Source organism: Pongo abelii, chromosome 2 (genome assembly GCF_028885655.2).
Source record: "Pongo abelii isolate AG06213 chromosome 2, NHGRI_mPonAbe1-v2.0_pri, whole genome shotgun sequence".
Taxonomy (NCBI): Eukaryota; Metazoa; Chordata; class Mammalia; order Primates; family Hominidae; genus Pongo; species Pongo abelii.
Genome location: NC_085928.1, coordinates 104,883,568 through 104,899,227, shown reverse-complemented (window position 1 = coordinate 104,899,227; position 15,660 = coordinate 104,883,568). Strand labels below are relative to the sequence as shown.

Sequence of the window (15,660 nt, the reverse complement as noted above, 5' to 3'; positions counted from 1 at the left end):
AGCCGAGATCACACCACTGTACTCCAGCCTGGGTGACAGAGCAAGACTCTGTCTCCAAAAAAAAAAAAAAATTAAAAATAAAATAAAATACATCAGCCACTCCACCCTTACAATCCCCCATATTCAAGAAGCTACTAAGATTCTAACTTTGCAGAATAGGAAATGGAGGCTCAGTGAGCCTAAGTCAGTTGCCAAGGGTCCTATCCGGGCTGAGATGCGGACTCTTTTGGAGCCTAAATGTGCACATGTAGTCACCACTCACGAAGCTGTATCAAACATCCTGCAGCACAGGAGGAAACACAGCAAGGACCATCATATGCAGGAAGAGAGGCTCTCTTCATTCTAGGTCATCCCAGAGGGGCCAGGCAGTTTAGCGTAAAAACGGGTGGTATGAAGTCAGGAGAAAATATCAGGAAGTGGGGACTATGCATTTCCTCTTTCTCTTACTTGCTCCATCCCAGAGGTCGGGAGGAGCAGCTCGGAGTGCACAGGGGAAGGCTCAGGGAGGGTCCTGGCCCCTCCTTACCGGAACTGACACAGCCACCAGTCTGTCCAGCAGGCTGGCTATCAGCGTTCACTGGGATCCCTGGATTATTCTAGGTTCAGTTAGAACTGCTAACACCCTATGTGATATATTCCGCAACATTAGGAGAATTAAATGGGTTTGTAAAATGGGTTCGAGTTACTCAAGCCTTTCTACACAGTCATGATTTATGATGCCAGAGATGAACTGGAATATAGGCTGCATCTCCTAGGAAATATTCTCCCACAGGAAAGTACAGGCTTGTGTGAGAAGCCACCACGGCAGACAATCCTGAGTAGTGGGCAGAAACCGGCTGTAAATGTGAGGCAGTGGGGAAGTAATTTGGAAAGCTCTCAAGGTAATGCAGAGGCAACCTGCGGCCCCACGTCGAGACAGTCCCGGGATCCACAGCTCCAGGCCTGAGAACCATCAACCCCTCTTCTCCATCCCCAAGGTCACTCTCCCAGGGCTGACTGAGGTGGCCTCCCAGCTGGCTTCACGCAGCCCTGTCACACCCTCCATCTGTGCCTGGGGCGCTTCCTGGGACTCCAGTTCCTCAGCGTGAATCCCAGATGGTTCCCATCGCCATCTGGATAAAGGCTCCACTCCCCAGCTGGCCTTAAGAGACCCTCACAATCCGGCCTGACCACCCAGCACCCTCCCTCTCCTTCCCTCTACGACCTTGCGTCTCTGAACACACTTGTTCCTCTGCCTTCCCAACTCCTATGCATACTTTGATGCCATCCTCGGGTAGCCCCTCTCCTCTCCGAAGCCTGTCCTTACGACGCCTGCCCGCTGTGGCACTCCGGTTACCCGGAGGAGAGTTGCTACTCTCGAGTTCACCGAGGCGGAAAGTCCCCCTGACTCCAAAGCAGGGCTCAGCGCGACGTCCCCGAGGCCGCTTCTAGTGGCAGGTGCTCCTCCTCACAGGACCCTCGCTGCCCCGCCGGCCTCTGCCCGGCTCCTTCTCAGCATGCTACAGCCGCGTCGGCCCTGGACGGCGCATGCGCGGGCACCGGCGGCTGTTTCCCAGCGACCCCGAGGCTGGCGGGAGCGCGCACAAGGGAAGGGGGGCGTGTGCAGGGAAGGGGGCGCGAGACGCGCATGCGCAGCGGCAGGCGGCGGAGCGAGCCGAGCTGGGAGATGGCGGCGGCGGCGGCGGAGCTGAGAGTGTGAGCACCGCCCGGGAGACGCCGGCCCGGGCGCAGCGCGACCCCGACCCCGCCCGCCCGCCTGCCCGCCATGGGCAACGAGGCCAGCCTGGAGGGCGGCGCTGGCGACGGGCCGCTGCCGCCCGGAGGCGCCGGCCCCGGCCCGGGCCCCGGCCCCGGCCCCGGCCCCGGCGCAGGAAAGCCGCCTTCAGCACCGGCCGGCGGCGGACAGCTCCCCGCGGCGGGAGCAGCGCGGTCGACCGCGGTACCACCGGTCCCTGGCCCCGGCCCCGGCCCCGGTCCCGGCCCTGGCCCGGGCAGGTAAGCGCGTGTCTCGGCGCCCGGGGGGCGGTGAGCTGCAGCCTGAGGCCGGGGCCTGGGCCCAGGATCCCGCGATCTAGTGTGGACAGCGAGGTTCGACGTCCGGCCGCACTCTGAACCCTGCCGGATTGGCGTGAACTGGGTGGTCGCGGGAAGCGGCCCTTCCTTTCCAGCTGCCCCGCCTTGGCGTGGCAGAATGAAGAGCGCAGGGTCAGTCGGGGCCTGCAGACCGTGACTCCGTCACGAACCCCAAATTCGCTTCTCCCCAACGCTCGGGCCTGACTGCTCAGGAGGGGCTTATGTAACCTTAACCTGGTCCCTCCGCACAGGGGAGCAATGGAATGGAAAACGTCCTCCCTGTCTGCTGGTGTCTGCATGTGTCCATTGTGCTGGGCCGAGAAAAGAGCACAATGGGAGTGGCTGTCAGGGAAGATAAGTGTCACTGCGAGGAACAGAGAGATGAAAATAGTTGAACCATGAACTTGGTCTTGGGCTTTTCTTGGGCATTTAGTGGCTGTAATCACCTTTGGGGGAAAGGAAAATTGCCCACTGGACACCAAGAGGTGCTTATTTAGGCCCAACAATACTAATAGGATCATGTGCTTTCACCAAGGTTTAGGGAAACATTGTGGGGTGAAGCAAAAATGCTATTGAGTCATCCAGCACCAGATATGTTCTCGTTACCTTATGATTTAGATCAAACCAGTGGAAAAGCTGAAACCCACACAGAATGCTTTAAACAGAGCATATCTGATTAAATACTGTGAAACCAGTTTGTTTTAAATGTATGCCAACCCAGGTCCTGCAAAAACAATCAAGTGGCAATGAAGGCTGTAAGGGAATGCCAACATATAATAAGTCAGTAGACTGAAAACTCAGGCAAACTACTAAGAGATGACACGATAAAATGGAAGGCATTATCTTTGCACCAAATAGGCTTGGGGAGTAGCAAAACCCCCAGGGGGTGGGAGGGAGGTGCTTCCAGCTCCATGTGAGTCTGCTGATATATGTTGCCCTGGCTTTTCTGTGTGGGAGCACATAAACTGAGGATGCATAATTTTTTATTCTTTGGCTGCCTGACTGTGCCTCTTGTGTGTTTATTTCCTTAGAAGTCATTTCTTAGACAACTAACAGTAATGAAAGGCTCTTAGTAGCTTGAAACCTGCAGCAGACAGGTCAGCCTGTGAGCATCCTTCTTAGAGGTGGGATTTGTCCATTTTACACTAGCTATAATAGTAATGCAGTTGGATAGCACACAGCTCTTAGCACTGCAAACACTGTCCATTTTGCTGCGTGTTGAGTTGCTGTTTGGGTTTTAGCTTGAGGGAGGCTCACCCAGGCTTTAGTGTTCTCCTTCCAAGGGAAAGCTTCTGTAGCTGAATGGAAAAACACCTTGTTATTGAGAGTTCCCTGTATGGGGAATTTGTCATTTCTCTTCTGATAACCAGACAGGCTGCTCTGCTTGTAGTTTATCAGATGTTGCAGAGCCAATCATATGAAATTCTGGAAAGACCTGGGCAGCTCAGAGGGACGGGAAGGAGGCTGATGTCTATTGCTCATATGCCTTTTTAGTGTTTCATTTGTACTTCATCTGTACATTCTGCTGCAGGGCAGACCCGTGAACTGCTGTGGGTGAGGGGAACCACAGACTCCTGCTGGATTTAGTAGTCACACAATCTCTTACCTGGCTGTGGGCAAGGCTCATACCTGAGCCTGTGGTGCTGAGGTCCTGTGACTATCAGACTCAGGAGGTGAGCTGGCTATTTGTCCCCAAAGCTCAGAACCAGAGACCATTAGGAGGTGGGATTTACTCCTCCAGCTGATATTCAGTTTATCATAGCACCTCAGCTGAGCAGCACCTCCATGGCTTATCTCTCCTTTAGTATTGCAATGGCTTCTACTTCCTCTCACTAGAGCATCTGAGATACCTGATGCCAAATTTAGCATGTTCTATTCTAAGATGCTGCTGAACAGATTGGCCCATTGATGGGGAAAAAGCCTTGTGGATATGCTTCTGGTCATTCAGGAAAGAGCATTAGCACAAAGACATATTTGCTTTCAGTAAGATTTTGAATTTCAGGGCAGTCAGAAACCTCATAGAGGTGGGTAGAAGGCCAGGTAAAAGGGAGATGATTCTGGGGGAGTTAAATCCTATTGCCATATTACCTTGTCATCCCAGGCTGAATTAGTCTTTTCATCCTCATACTGAGCTGACTTGGACTCTGTGAGGGGGTGGCTCCAGCATTTGCCGCTGAAGAGCCTGACTTGAATCCCATGAGTAGCAGTGCTGCCACACCCATAGTGCTGCCTCTTAGCCCGTCAGGATGATGTGGAGCTTGGGCATTGGAGAGTCCCTCAAGGAAGGGCTCTCTGCTTCTGGTGTCAGGGTGGCCATGTACAATTATATAAACTGTGCCTTTTCCAAGGGGTGCTGATTTGGGAGAAAGCTGAACTCTAACCCAGGCTCCACTCTCCAAGCTGTGTGCCCTGGTGTATGCTGCATCCTCTTAGACGAAGGGGCATCATTCACTCGTTAATTCATTTACTTATTTATGGAGATATGCCTCATGTACAGTGGAACACACATATTGATGGGATTTTATTTATACCTACACTCATGACACACTACCAGATCAAGACAGAACTTTATCAGTACTTCAGAAAGTACTTTTTAAAATAATTACATGAAGGAGCCATGTAGACCAGTGGCAGCCTGTCTAGTTTACACCAGCTCTGTGGACGTGCACCTGTTTTTTTTTTTTTTTTTTTTTTTTGAGATGGAGTCTCGCTCTGTTGCTCAGGCTGGAGTGCAGTGGCGCCATCTCCGCTCACTGCAAGCTCCACCTTCTGGGTTCATGCCATTCTCCTGCCTCAGCCTCCCGAGTAGCTGGGACTGCAGTCGCCCACCACCACACCCAGCTAATTTTTTGTATTTTTAGTAGAGATGGGGTTTCACTGTGGTCTCTATCCCCTGACCTTGTGATCCACCCGCCTCGGCCTCCCAAAGTGCTGGGATTACAGGCATGAGCCACTGTGCCCGGCCTGACTTGCACATGTTTTGATGTTTGCAAATTGATATCTAGTCGATCAGCTAAGGTGTATTTGTCAGCTGTCAAGAGCAAGCACAGTTATTGGCTTTGTGGACGGTATGGAAAGGATATATAGTGCTTCCCTGTCCTTCAGCACCTCACAGATTGGTTGGTCAGATAGCTCTTGAAGAGCCAAATCATGGAAGAACCCTAAGAGAGACACTGTGGGCAGCTCAGTATCTGAGAAATGTCAAATAAGCAGTGCTTATAGGGTTGTTAATTGGGAAGAGTGGAGAGGCACAGCTAGGCTTTAGGAGAGGTAGAGATGTAAGGCTGGAAAAATGACTGGGTTAAGAGAGGTAGAGATAGAGATAAATGGCATAAAGAGTGTGGTCTACACAGGCAGGGACAGTGAGCAGAGAATGAGGCTGAGTGCAGGGTGGTGAGGGAAAGCCAGGGCAAAGCCAAGAGAGGCCCTTCTCCATCACTGCCCATCAGAATGCGTAATCAATGCCAAAGTCGCCTCTATTCACTCCTGTCCCATATGTTATTGAGACAGACACCCTAAGCCAAAGGCAGCTGGGCACAGAGAACCTGGTTGTTTACTGGAAGGTGGGCAAGGCTGCTCTGAGAACCATACCCCGAATTCCTTTTTCAAAATGGATTTGTCAGGCATAGTATCTCTGGTCTGGGATTAGTCAGACTTGTTACATTATATCAGCCAACTCAGCCTCTAGAAAAAATCTGGCACTAACTTGTAAAGATAAAATGAAAGGACATAATTGCCAAGTCTGGAAATAATACTCGTTTGTCACTTAGAGATCTTCTTTGTCCAGTGTGAGATCCAGTGGCTGGATCTCACAGAGGGTATGTCATGGAGTGTGAATTAAAGTGACCTTACATCTGAATGGTGACGATGTCAAAATTTTACCCAGAGGGCAACCATTTTTGCATTTCTCCAGGGAAAGCAGTCTACTTTTGATAATACAGTTGCTCACAGCATCATTAAGACTAATAAGGTGCTGTTGATTTAAAAAATGTAAAAATGTAATGGAGACATTAGGAGGAGAAATACTGTCTTTTGTTTGTTTTGTTTTTTGAGACAGAGTCTTTCTCTGTCGCCCAGGCTGGAGTGCAGTGGCGCGATCTCGGGTCACTGCAATCTCTGCCTCCCGGGTTCAAGTGATTCTCCTGCCTCAGCCTCCTGAGTAGCTGGGATTACAGGCACCCACCACCACACCCAGCTAATTTTTGTATTTTTAGTAGAGACGGAGTTTCACCATGTTGGCCAGGCTGGTCTCAAACTCCTGACCTCAGGTGATCTGCCCACCTCAGCCTCCCAAAGTGCTGGGATTACAGGCATGAGCCACTGTGCCTGGCCGAGAAATGCTATCTTAAAATTTTTTTTTTACTATGGAAAATTTCAAACATACATGAAAGTAGAGGAAATGGTCTAATGAACTTTTGTGTTCCCATTGCTTAGCCACTGCCATCATCAACTTATGGCCAATTGAGTTTAATTTATCTCTCTCACATCCTACCCCCTACAGAAGCAAATTCCAGACATCCCAAAATTTCATCATCAGTATTTCAGTTTGTATTTCCAAGAAATAAGGGCTTTGCATGAACATAACCACAGCATCACAGCCACATCTAAATAGGATAATGATCTCTTCTTAAACTCAGCAAATATTCAGTCAGGATTCTATTTTTCTGATTGTCTTATGAATTTACTTTTATAATTGGTTTGAATTGTGATCTAAACAGGGCCTACACATTGAATTTGTCTGATGCATCTCTCTGGTTTCTTTATGTATTTTCTCTCCTTTTTGCTCCTTGCAGTTTATTATTAGAGAACTGTGACATTTGTCCTGTGGTTTCTCATATTCAGGATTATGCTAATTGCATCCCTGTGGTGTCATTTAAGATGTTCCTCTGTCCCATGTTTTTCTTGTAAACTGGGAATTCTATCTAGAAGCTAATCAGATTCAAATTTTATTCTTTTGGTCAAGAAATTCTAGCTTTTTAAAAAAGAGTTTCTGGAAGGCTTCAGACATGGAGAGGCTGAGAGTTCACTGAAAGCAGAGCCAGGGTTTGGGCTAATTGGGAGCCAAAGAACAATGCAGTGGACCACTTTTCTGTTCCTTTTCTAAAGCTCTCCTTCCTCTGAGTCAGTTTGGTTCTGAGTTTAAGAAGCCAAAGCTTTCAGAGGAAAGTTGTTTTTTTTTTCCCCCAGAAAAGTCATGCCTTTCACCCCAGTTTGGGGGAGCCCTCCCTGCATATGTGAGTAGGAGGCTGCTGCTAGGATTTGGGGGCTTAATAAATCTTCCCCCTTATCACAGGTCCTGCATTTCTGAATTGGGCCTTTTCCTCTTGTTAGTTGTGGGGGTGTGGAAGGCCAGACCTACTATGTGTGGGCTATGTGAGGGGAACCTGTTGCTGGAGCCTGCGGGCCATGTGCTGTAAGTTGGGGCTAACTGTGAAGGTAGCTTGGCAACACTGTAAAAGCAGTTATAACTACCATTATACTGAATGACTGCCTCATCACAGACATTCTGCTAGGTGTTTTATTTCTTATTCCACCTGCTTGGCCATTCAGCTTCTGCAGGCCCTGCCTGTCCTGACTTTACTTACTGCCTGGGGACTAACTTTTTAAATGGTAAAATGGTGGCTAAGCCCTGCATGCCTACAGCAAGGGCTGACTGTCACTTTAGGACATGAGGCCCTCTGGGTAAGCTGGGACTTGGTGAACAATCTAGCTGTGGGGGACTCCTGCTCAGTCCTTTCATTTGGTGCCAGGAGCATGTCATGCTGGTATTGATCCTGCATTTGTAGCACTTGCCCGAGCTCCTTTTCTGGAGGGACCTCTGCCATCTCCGCTCACTAGCACAGTGGTTGAAGCTGTGGAGTGAATTGGGACACTGGCCTGTGGGCTCCTGCCTGTGGTAGGGGTGATAGAATTTTGGTGTCTTACTCTCTGTGGTTCCTTCCCTACAGATTGGGCTTCTAGTGGCTGTCTCTTGCCCCCTGGCATTCTCTTGGCCCATTTGTCTTATATTTTAGGTTCTGGTCAGCTCTACTGTGGAATGGGATACTCCCTGACTCATCTGTGTTGTGCCTTGGGCTCCCAGGCTGGCCACAGGGCTGCTCTGATCTCTCTTTCCTATTATTTGTCTTTACGGGCACGTAGGATTCTAAAGAGAGCTTTGCTCTAGCAGAGACCTGGTGCCGCTACTTCTTTCTAACAAGAGGGTCACATGGAGGCACATTGGAAGCCTCCAGGGAACTCTAGATCACCCCAGGATCAGGTCAAATCTTGAATGGCCTGGAGAGGCCTGGTTGCCCCTAAAGTGGGTGAGGCTGCTGTCAGGGCCAACAGTGAAGAAGAGATTTTCCCTGAGGGGAAATAGAAGGGATGGCTTTTGGATCTTGGTCCCAAACACTGAGGAGATCCAAGAGCCTCAGCAGCAAGGATCACCCCACCCAGTCCTATCTGGGACTGCCCCCTGTATCCAGAGGAGCCTGAGCTCTTCAATGCCACTGGCTTGTGTGGGGAGCCAAACCTCCCAAAGATGCTGGAAGAACCATTAAGGCATTTGGGTGCTTGGAAGAAAGGGTAGGTGAGAAAATTTCTTAATAGTTACACTGTTACATTTGTGTTTGCAGGCAGGTAACAAGGGTCACTCCCATTAAAAATTTTTTTAAAATTAATTAATTATTTAAATTGACAAAAATTATGCACTATATAATTATTATATACAACCTGATGTTTTGAAATATGTACACATTATGACATATTATGGAATGGCTAAGTCAAGTGAATTAACATAGTCATGACTTAACATACTTACCATTTTTGTGGTGAGAATGCTTAAAATCTATTAGCAGCAATTTACAAGAATGCAATACATTGGTGTTAGCTATAGTCACCATGTTGTACAGTAGATCTGTTGTTGTTGTTATTTTTTTCTCTTTTCTTTTTTTTTTTTTTTTGAGACAAAGTCTCACTCTGTCGCCCAGGCTGGAGTGCAGTGGCGTGATCTCAGCTCACTGCAACCTCTGCCTCTTGGGATCAAGAGATTCTTATGTCTCAGCCTCCCGAGTAGCTGGGATTACAAGTGTGTGCCACCGTGCCTGTCTAATTTTTGCATCTTTAGTAGAGACTGGGTTTCACCGTGTTATCCAGGCTGGTCTTGAACTCCTGGCCTCAAGTGATCCATCTGCCTCAGCCTCCCAAAGTGCTGAGATTGCAGGTGTGAGCCAGCCACCATGCCCAGCCTAGATCTCTTGAATTTATTCCTCCTATCTAACTGAAACATCTTCTCAACCTTCCCTTCTACCTCCTACCATGTCACCTATACTTTTTTGTGTATGGGAGTGGTTGTGGGATTTTTACAGTTAGATTCTACATAGAAGTGGAACAATTTTAAAGTGAAATTTTATCCATGTATTCAGAAAACTCTGCTGAACATCTTTTGGATACCTATCCCTGGGTGAAGTGTGAGGAATAAAAGCAGGAGCACAAAATAGGCTCTGCCCTAAAGGGGCCCATGGTGTGGGGAGAGAGAACTCTTGTCCAGATCTTTAGCCTCAACTTCTTCTTCCTTAAATTAAAGTTTGCTCCTGCCTTCTCTTTGTCTCACAGAGGTAAGAGAAATGAGAGTATGATTAAAAGGGGTTGCATTATTTCATGTTCTAAAATAGTAGAGCATATATTTGTATGGTATTTTACAGCTTACAAAACACATTCATAACATTCACGTATTCTGTTGGGAAGCTCCAAAGGCCTAAGAGGAGTGATGTAGAAGAACAGCCAGTTAGCAGACTTTAGCAAACCAAAATGCCGAATGCTGCGGAGAACTGTGTCACTTCTCCGCCTCCTCTGTGAAGATGGGAGACTTAGCAAGATGACGGGAAAGGCTTTGAGGAGTGGGAAAGGGCCAGAAAGTAGGACATTTGAGCAAAGGGCAGGCAGGGTACAATGATGTGGAGGAAGAAGAATAGTGGAAGCATGCTGGCTGGGGGTCAGAAATTCAGGTTTTAATCAATCCTGACATTGCCTAAACTTGGCTATGCACGTTGGGTATGTCCTTGGTTTTTTCATCTGTAAAATGAGAGATTTAACTAGATGATCTCCACAGTCCCTTCCAGCTCTGACAGCTGATTTCTGTGAAATGTATAAAAAGGAAGGGTGATGCTTCCCATTTTTCTTCAGCCCCATTGAGCATAGAAAACAAGGTCTAAATCAAAAGTACATTGTGCACTTTTTAGTTTACTTTGTAGCAGCTCTAAATGAAGAGGCTTGCTCTTCCATTCTGTGGCAGAGATTTTTCAGAATGGACAAGATGACTGCACATTCAAGCCTGGAGCCAGGGGAGGGGCTGCTGGCAACCCGCCTCTGGGTTGCTTCTGGTGGGCAGGGGCTCTCGGAAAACTGATGGCCTCCTTGTGCTGGGTTGGTTGGCCAGCCAGCAAGGCTCCTACCCAGACCTGCAGAGCCTGCTACAGGCTCCCTGTTCTCAGCTGTGCTCGGCTGCTTATCTCCTGAGTGTTGTTCCACCTACTTCCTACAGGTGCTCTGGCAGCAGCCAGTGGGCCATGATTTCCAGGGGAGCTGGGGTTGGCAAACGCTTTGTGATGGGGAAGGGTGGGGCATGGGAAGGGCTAGCCTGAAAGAGACTTTAGATCTGCAGACTCCAGTTTGGGCAGACTCCTTCATTTGTAGAATGAAGAGATACATGTGGTGCTCTCTGCAGCTTCTGGAGCTGTGTGGGTTCTGCGGGCTCAGGCCAGATCTCCTCCAATGTCAAAGTCCGGTATGTGAGGCTGCTTCCTTCCGAAGTGTGGTTTGGCTTCAGCAGGTTATATGTTTGCTCTGATATCCTTTTATTTTGAGCATTGTATCCAACCCCCAACGAATGCCAGAATGTCTGCTGTCATACTCTGTACGGGCTACAGCTCTGCCTTGGTGTGAACACCCGAGATCAGCGGCCTTTTGTTCTTCTCAGGCAGATGATTCTACTGCTGGAGAGTTCTTTTTTCCTGTTTGTCTGAATCAGGTTTCCTTACACCTCCTATCTGCTAGTCTTGGCTCTGCTCTCCAGCACCGCTGACTTATTTTTACTCACAGGTTTAGGAGGCGCTCACTGTACCTGCCATGTGCCAGGGCTGAGGTCCCTGCACTTACTTCCTCATCCTGATTTTCTTCTCTGGCCTTCACTTCTCCAGCTCCTGTGGCTGCGATGGGACCCTGAGACCCTTGCCAGCCTGGACTGCCCTGCCCAAGGCTGTCAGTATCCTAAAAGGACAGAGAGGCCTTAGAGAACAGAGTCCAGGGCTCAGCATGTCGCTTGGACTATGAGTGACATAGTCTGAAGGACGCGAGGCCTTCCCTCTCACAGCATGAGAACACCCTTCCTACAGCTTTATGAGAGCTTTTGGGCAGCTACTCTCACACTTATCCAGCCTCATGCTGGGCATCTTTACACAAAGTCTGGGGCCTTCCATCCTGGACTTAATGCAGCCCAAGTGTGAATCTGTGGAGGCCTGCATGAGTCTCTGCTATGTTTTCTCTGGTTATACTTAGAGGTCCTTTCCAACCTAGTGAGACTCTTATGGAACCTGACTGTGTTCCATGAACTGGTGGTAATAACTAAGGCAATGTACTTGTTTCAGGAACCATACTGTGAGAACTTCTCCCCTTCCTAGGCCCTGTGAGCCTACTTTCTAAACCCCTGCATCTGACCTGGAGTGGGGTGGCCAGTGTTGGATGCTTAAGGCCAAAGCCTTGCCAGCTCAGGTTTGGAGTGATGATGACTGAGTAGTGGGAGTAGCTGCCTGAAAGCTCTCATAAATGTGTAGGAAGGGTGTTCTCATGCTGCAAGAGGAAGGCCCCTTGTCCTTCAGACTATGTTACTCGTAGTTCAGGTGACCTGACAGCTAGGGTTGGATTGGAGAGGCAACCACCCCTTGCACCCTAGCCATGGCAGCTCCTGTGCTCTGCAGAGGAAACCCTTGTGCAGATTTGTCCTTTCCTGGTCAGCCATGTTACGCTGGCCTGTCTTTGGGGTGCATTGGCCTTTGGCTCTGTAGGGTAGGTATCTCCAGGAGCAGCAAGTGCTCTGCAGATGAAAATTTCAAACACAAATAAAAGGAGAAAGGTAAAAAAAAAAAAAAAGAAGAAAAGAAGAAGAAAGGATGGTAGGCTGAAGTCTCTCCTGCAAACCTACCACCTAGCTTCAACAATGATTAGCATTTTGCCAATTTGTTTTATCTATATTCCTCTACTTTTTTTTTTTTTTTTGACTAGAGGATTTTCTTTTTTTTTTTTTTTTTTTGAGACGGAGTCTTGCTCTGTCACCCACGCTGGAGTGCAGTGGCGGGATCTCGGCTCACTGCAAGCTCTGCCTCCGGGGTTAATGCCGTTCTCCTGCCTCAGCCTCCCGAGTGGCTGGGACTACAGGCACCCACCACCACGCCCAGCTAATTTTTTTTTTTTTTTTTGAGACAGAGTCTCGCTCTGTCGCCCAGGCTGGAGTGCAGTGGTGCGATCTCAGCTCACTACAAGCTCCGCCCCCTGGGTTCACGCCATTCTCCTGCCTCAGCCTCCGGAGTAGCTGGGACTACAGGCGCCCACCACTACTGCCAGCTAATTTTTTGTATGTTTAGTAGAGACGGGGTTTCACCGTGTTAGCCAGGATGGTCCCGATCTCGTGACCTCGTGATTCACCCGCCTCGGCCTCCCAAAGTGCTGGGATTACAGGTGTGAGCCACCGCGCCCGGCCAGGATTTTCAGTCAAAATAGAAATATATCATTTCACTCATGAATAGTTTAGGATGTACCTCTAGTAGTTAGAGGGTGCTTTACTATTTAATTCAATGGCATTATCACAACCAACAAAGTTAACTTTAATTTCTTACTATAACCCAATACCCAGTCCATGTTTAATTTTTCTTTATTGTTCCAAAAATGACATTTTATTTTATTTTTATTTTTTTATTTTTGAGACAGACTCTCACCCTATTGCCTAGGCTAGAGTGCAGCGGCGCCATCTTGACTCACTGTAACCTCCACCTCACGGGTTCAAGCAATTCTCCCTGCCTCAGCCTCTCGAGTAGCTGGGGCTACAGGTGCACACCACCATGCCTGGCTAATTTTTGTATTTTTTTACTAGAGACGGGGTTTTGTCATGTTGGCCAGGCTGTTCTTGAACTCCTGACCTCAGGTGATCTGCCCACCTCGGCCTCCCAAAGTGTTGGGATTATAGGCATGAGCCACTGTGCCTGGCCCCAAAAATGACATTTTAGTTTGTTCAAACAGTATCCAAACAAAGTCTACATATTGCATTTGGTTGATGTGTTCTGTAAGTTTCTAACAGTCTTCTTGCTCCTTTTGTTTTCAAATGCCATTTATTTGGTGAAGACATCAGGACATTTATCCTAGACTATCTCTCATTTTGGTTTTGGCTAAGCACATCCTCTTGAAGTTATTTTCTTGCTTCCTAGTGTCCCCATATTTCCTGTAAACTGGTAGTTAGATCTAGATCAGAATAGATTCAATCTTTTTGGAAAGAACACTTCATTGGTATTGTGTACTTCCTATTGTATCCCAGAAGGAGGCACTATGTCTGTCTCCTTGACCTACTTTAGTGATGAAAAGACGGATCAGGCCTGGGTGCAGTGGCTCACCCCTGTAATCTCAGCACTTTGGGAAGCTGGGACGGGCAGATTGCTTGAGCCCAAGAGTTTGAGACTAGCCTGGACAATGTAGTGAGACCCCATCTCTACAAAAATACAAAAAAATTAGCCAGCCATGATGGCACATGTCTGTGGTCCCAGCTACTCGGGAGGCTGAGGTGGGAGGATCACTTGAAATTGGGAGGTCAAGACTGCAGTGAGCTGAAATTGTGCCACTGCACTCCAGCCTGGGTGACAGAGGAAGACTGTGTTTCAGGAAAAAAAAAAAAAAAAAAGGATTAGGGGATTCAGGTAGTATCAGTGATTAATCCATTATAAAGTCCTCATCAATTTTTTTTTGCCTGATGAATTTAGCATTCACTAATGATCCTTAGCTACAGCCATTATTTCATAACAGGTTGCAAAATTAGCTGAAATTCTTCTATAAAAATTATCTGTCAACCTTTTTTTTTAATGCACCAAACATTTATTAAACATTGCAGTCAATAGCAGGAACACAAGAAGGAAAAAGACACAGTCCTACCCTGAAGATGCCCTCCAAACTGGGTTGAATCTCCATGCTTGATGCTCCTTTTAATGGATTGTTTTTAAATAATAATGTAGATATTTTTATTAACGATAATACTCATGAATGTAGTTTAAGACTTCCTTCTGGTTCCCTTTGCCCTTAGGTTATCCCTTTTCAGGGATATATAGTTCTCTGTTTTAGAGTTATTAGAAATGATTCTTCTCTGTGTGGTTGTCTGATTAAGAGGATATAAAATTAAGCTCTTTTTTTCCAGTTTGTGTTTAATTTGTAAGGATTACTTTTTGATCAGTTTTCTGTTGTTACCGTCATTCTGCACAATAAACCAGCCCAAACTCAGTAGCTTCAGCTAGCAATTTTTTATTCTCACTCATGCATCTGCATGCTGGCTAGAATTCACTGATCTAGACTGGGCTCCAGGCTGCAGTTGGGTCCGGGTCAGATCAGTGTGTCTCTCATCTTCCCTGGACAGCAGTCTAGCTGGGGCATGTTCTTCTTATGGTGATGAGAGACACACAAGAGGGTGTGCCTAACCTCACAGCACATTTCAAGCCTCTGATATTATGACACATCTGCTAACATTCCTTTAGTCAAGCAATTCATGGTTAAGCCCAAGTCAAGGAGTTGTATTGCAGTTACTATGGCTGTGTAACACGTTAACCCAAAACTTAGTAGTGGAAAACAACCACTATTCTGGTCATAGATTCTGCAGGTCAGGAATTTGGGCAGAGCACAGTAGAATGGAGCTTGTTTCTGCTTCACAATGTCTGGAGCTTCAGCTGGAAGACTTGAAGGCCAGAGATTAGAATCTTCTGAAGGCTCATCAATTATATGTTTGAGAGTTGATGCTGGCTGTTAGCTGGGAGCCCCAGGGCTTCTCCATATGATTTCTCCATGTGGGCTCATTTGGGCTGCCTCATAGCATGGTTGCTGAGTTCCAAGGGTGGGGAGAGGGCTAGGTAGGGGTTGGGAGACAGGTGGAAGACTGTACTGACTTTTATGATTTAGTCTTAAGAGACATGCAGTGTCACTTCTGCCACATTCTGTTTACTAACACAGTCACAAGATCCTGCCTAGGTTTGTTTAAAAGGAGGGGACATGGACTCTGTCAGAACATGTGGGACTGGAAATCTTGCTGAGACCATTTTTGGAAAATACAGTCTGCCACAGCTGGAAAAAATATATTCTGCCTCTAGTTGGAGGAACTGCAAAGACACATGGCAGAGAACAGAAATCGATGGAAAGTAAAGAATTGAAAACAACAATGGCATATACCGTACTTTTTTAAAATTTAATTTTTAAAAATTATATAAAGCTTTCATATGATTCCAAATAAAACAAGGTATATTGAGAGAAGTCTAATTCCATCTTGTTCCCTCTACTTTATTCTCTTTGCCTTTCTGATAAGAAACA

General features: G+C 47.4%; 1 protein-coding gene across 6 annotated transcripts in view; it reads left to right on the top strand.

Annotated features, from left to right (window-relative positions):
• The first annotated feature begins 1,765 nt into the window (after positions 1-1,765).
• Positions 1,766-15,660, top strand: part of BSN (bassoon presynaptic cytomatrix protein) — a 116,540-nt gene continuing 102,645 nt past the window's right edge. For 3 of the 6 annotated variants that reach the window (XM_009239006.4, XM_054550731.2, XM_054550732.2), the window contains exon 1: positions 1,766-1,995. In XM_009239006.4, the coding sequence (XP_009237281.4) occupies positions 1,766-1,995 (230 nt within the window). The other 3 variants (XM_063722485.1, XM_054550733.2, XM_054550735.2) reach the window with 1 other exon arrangement.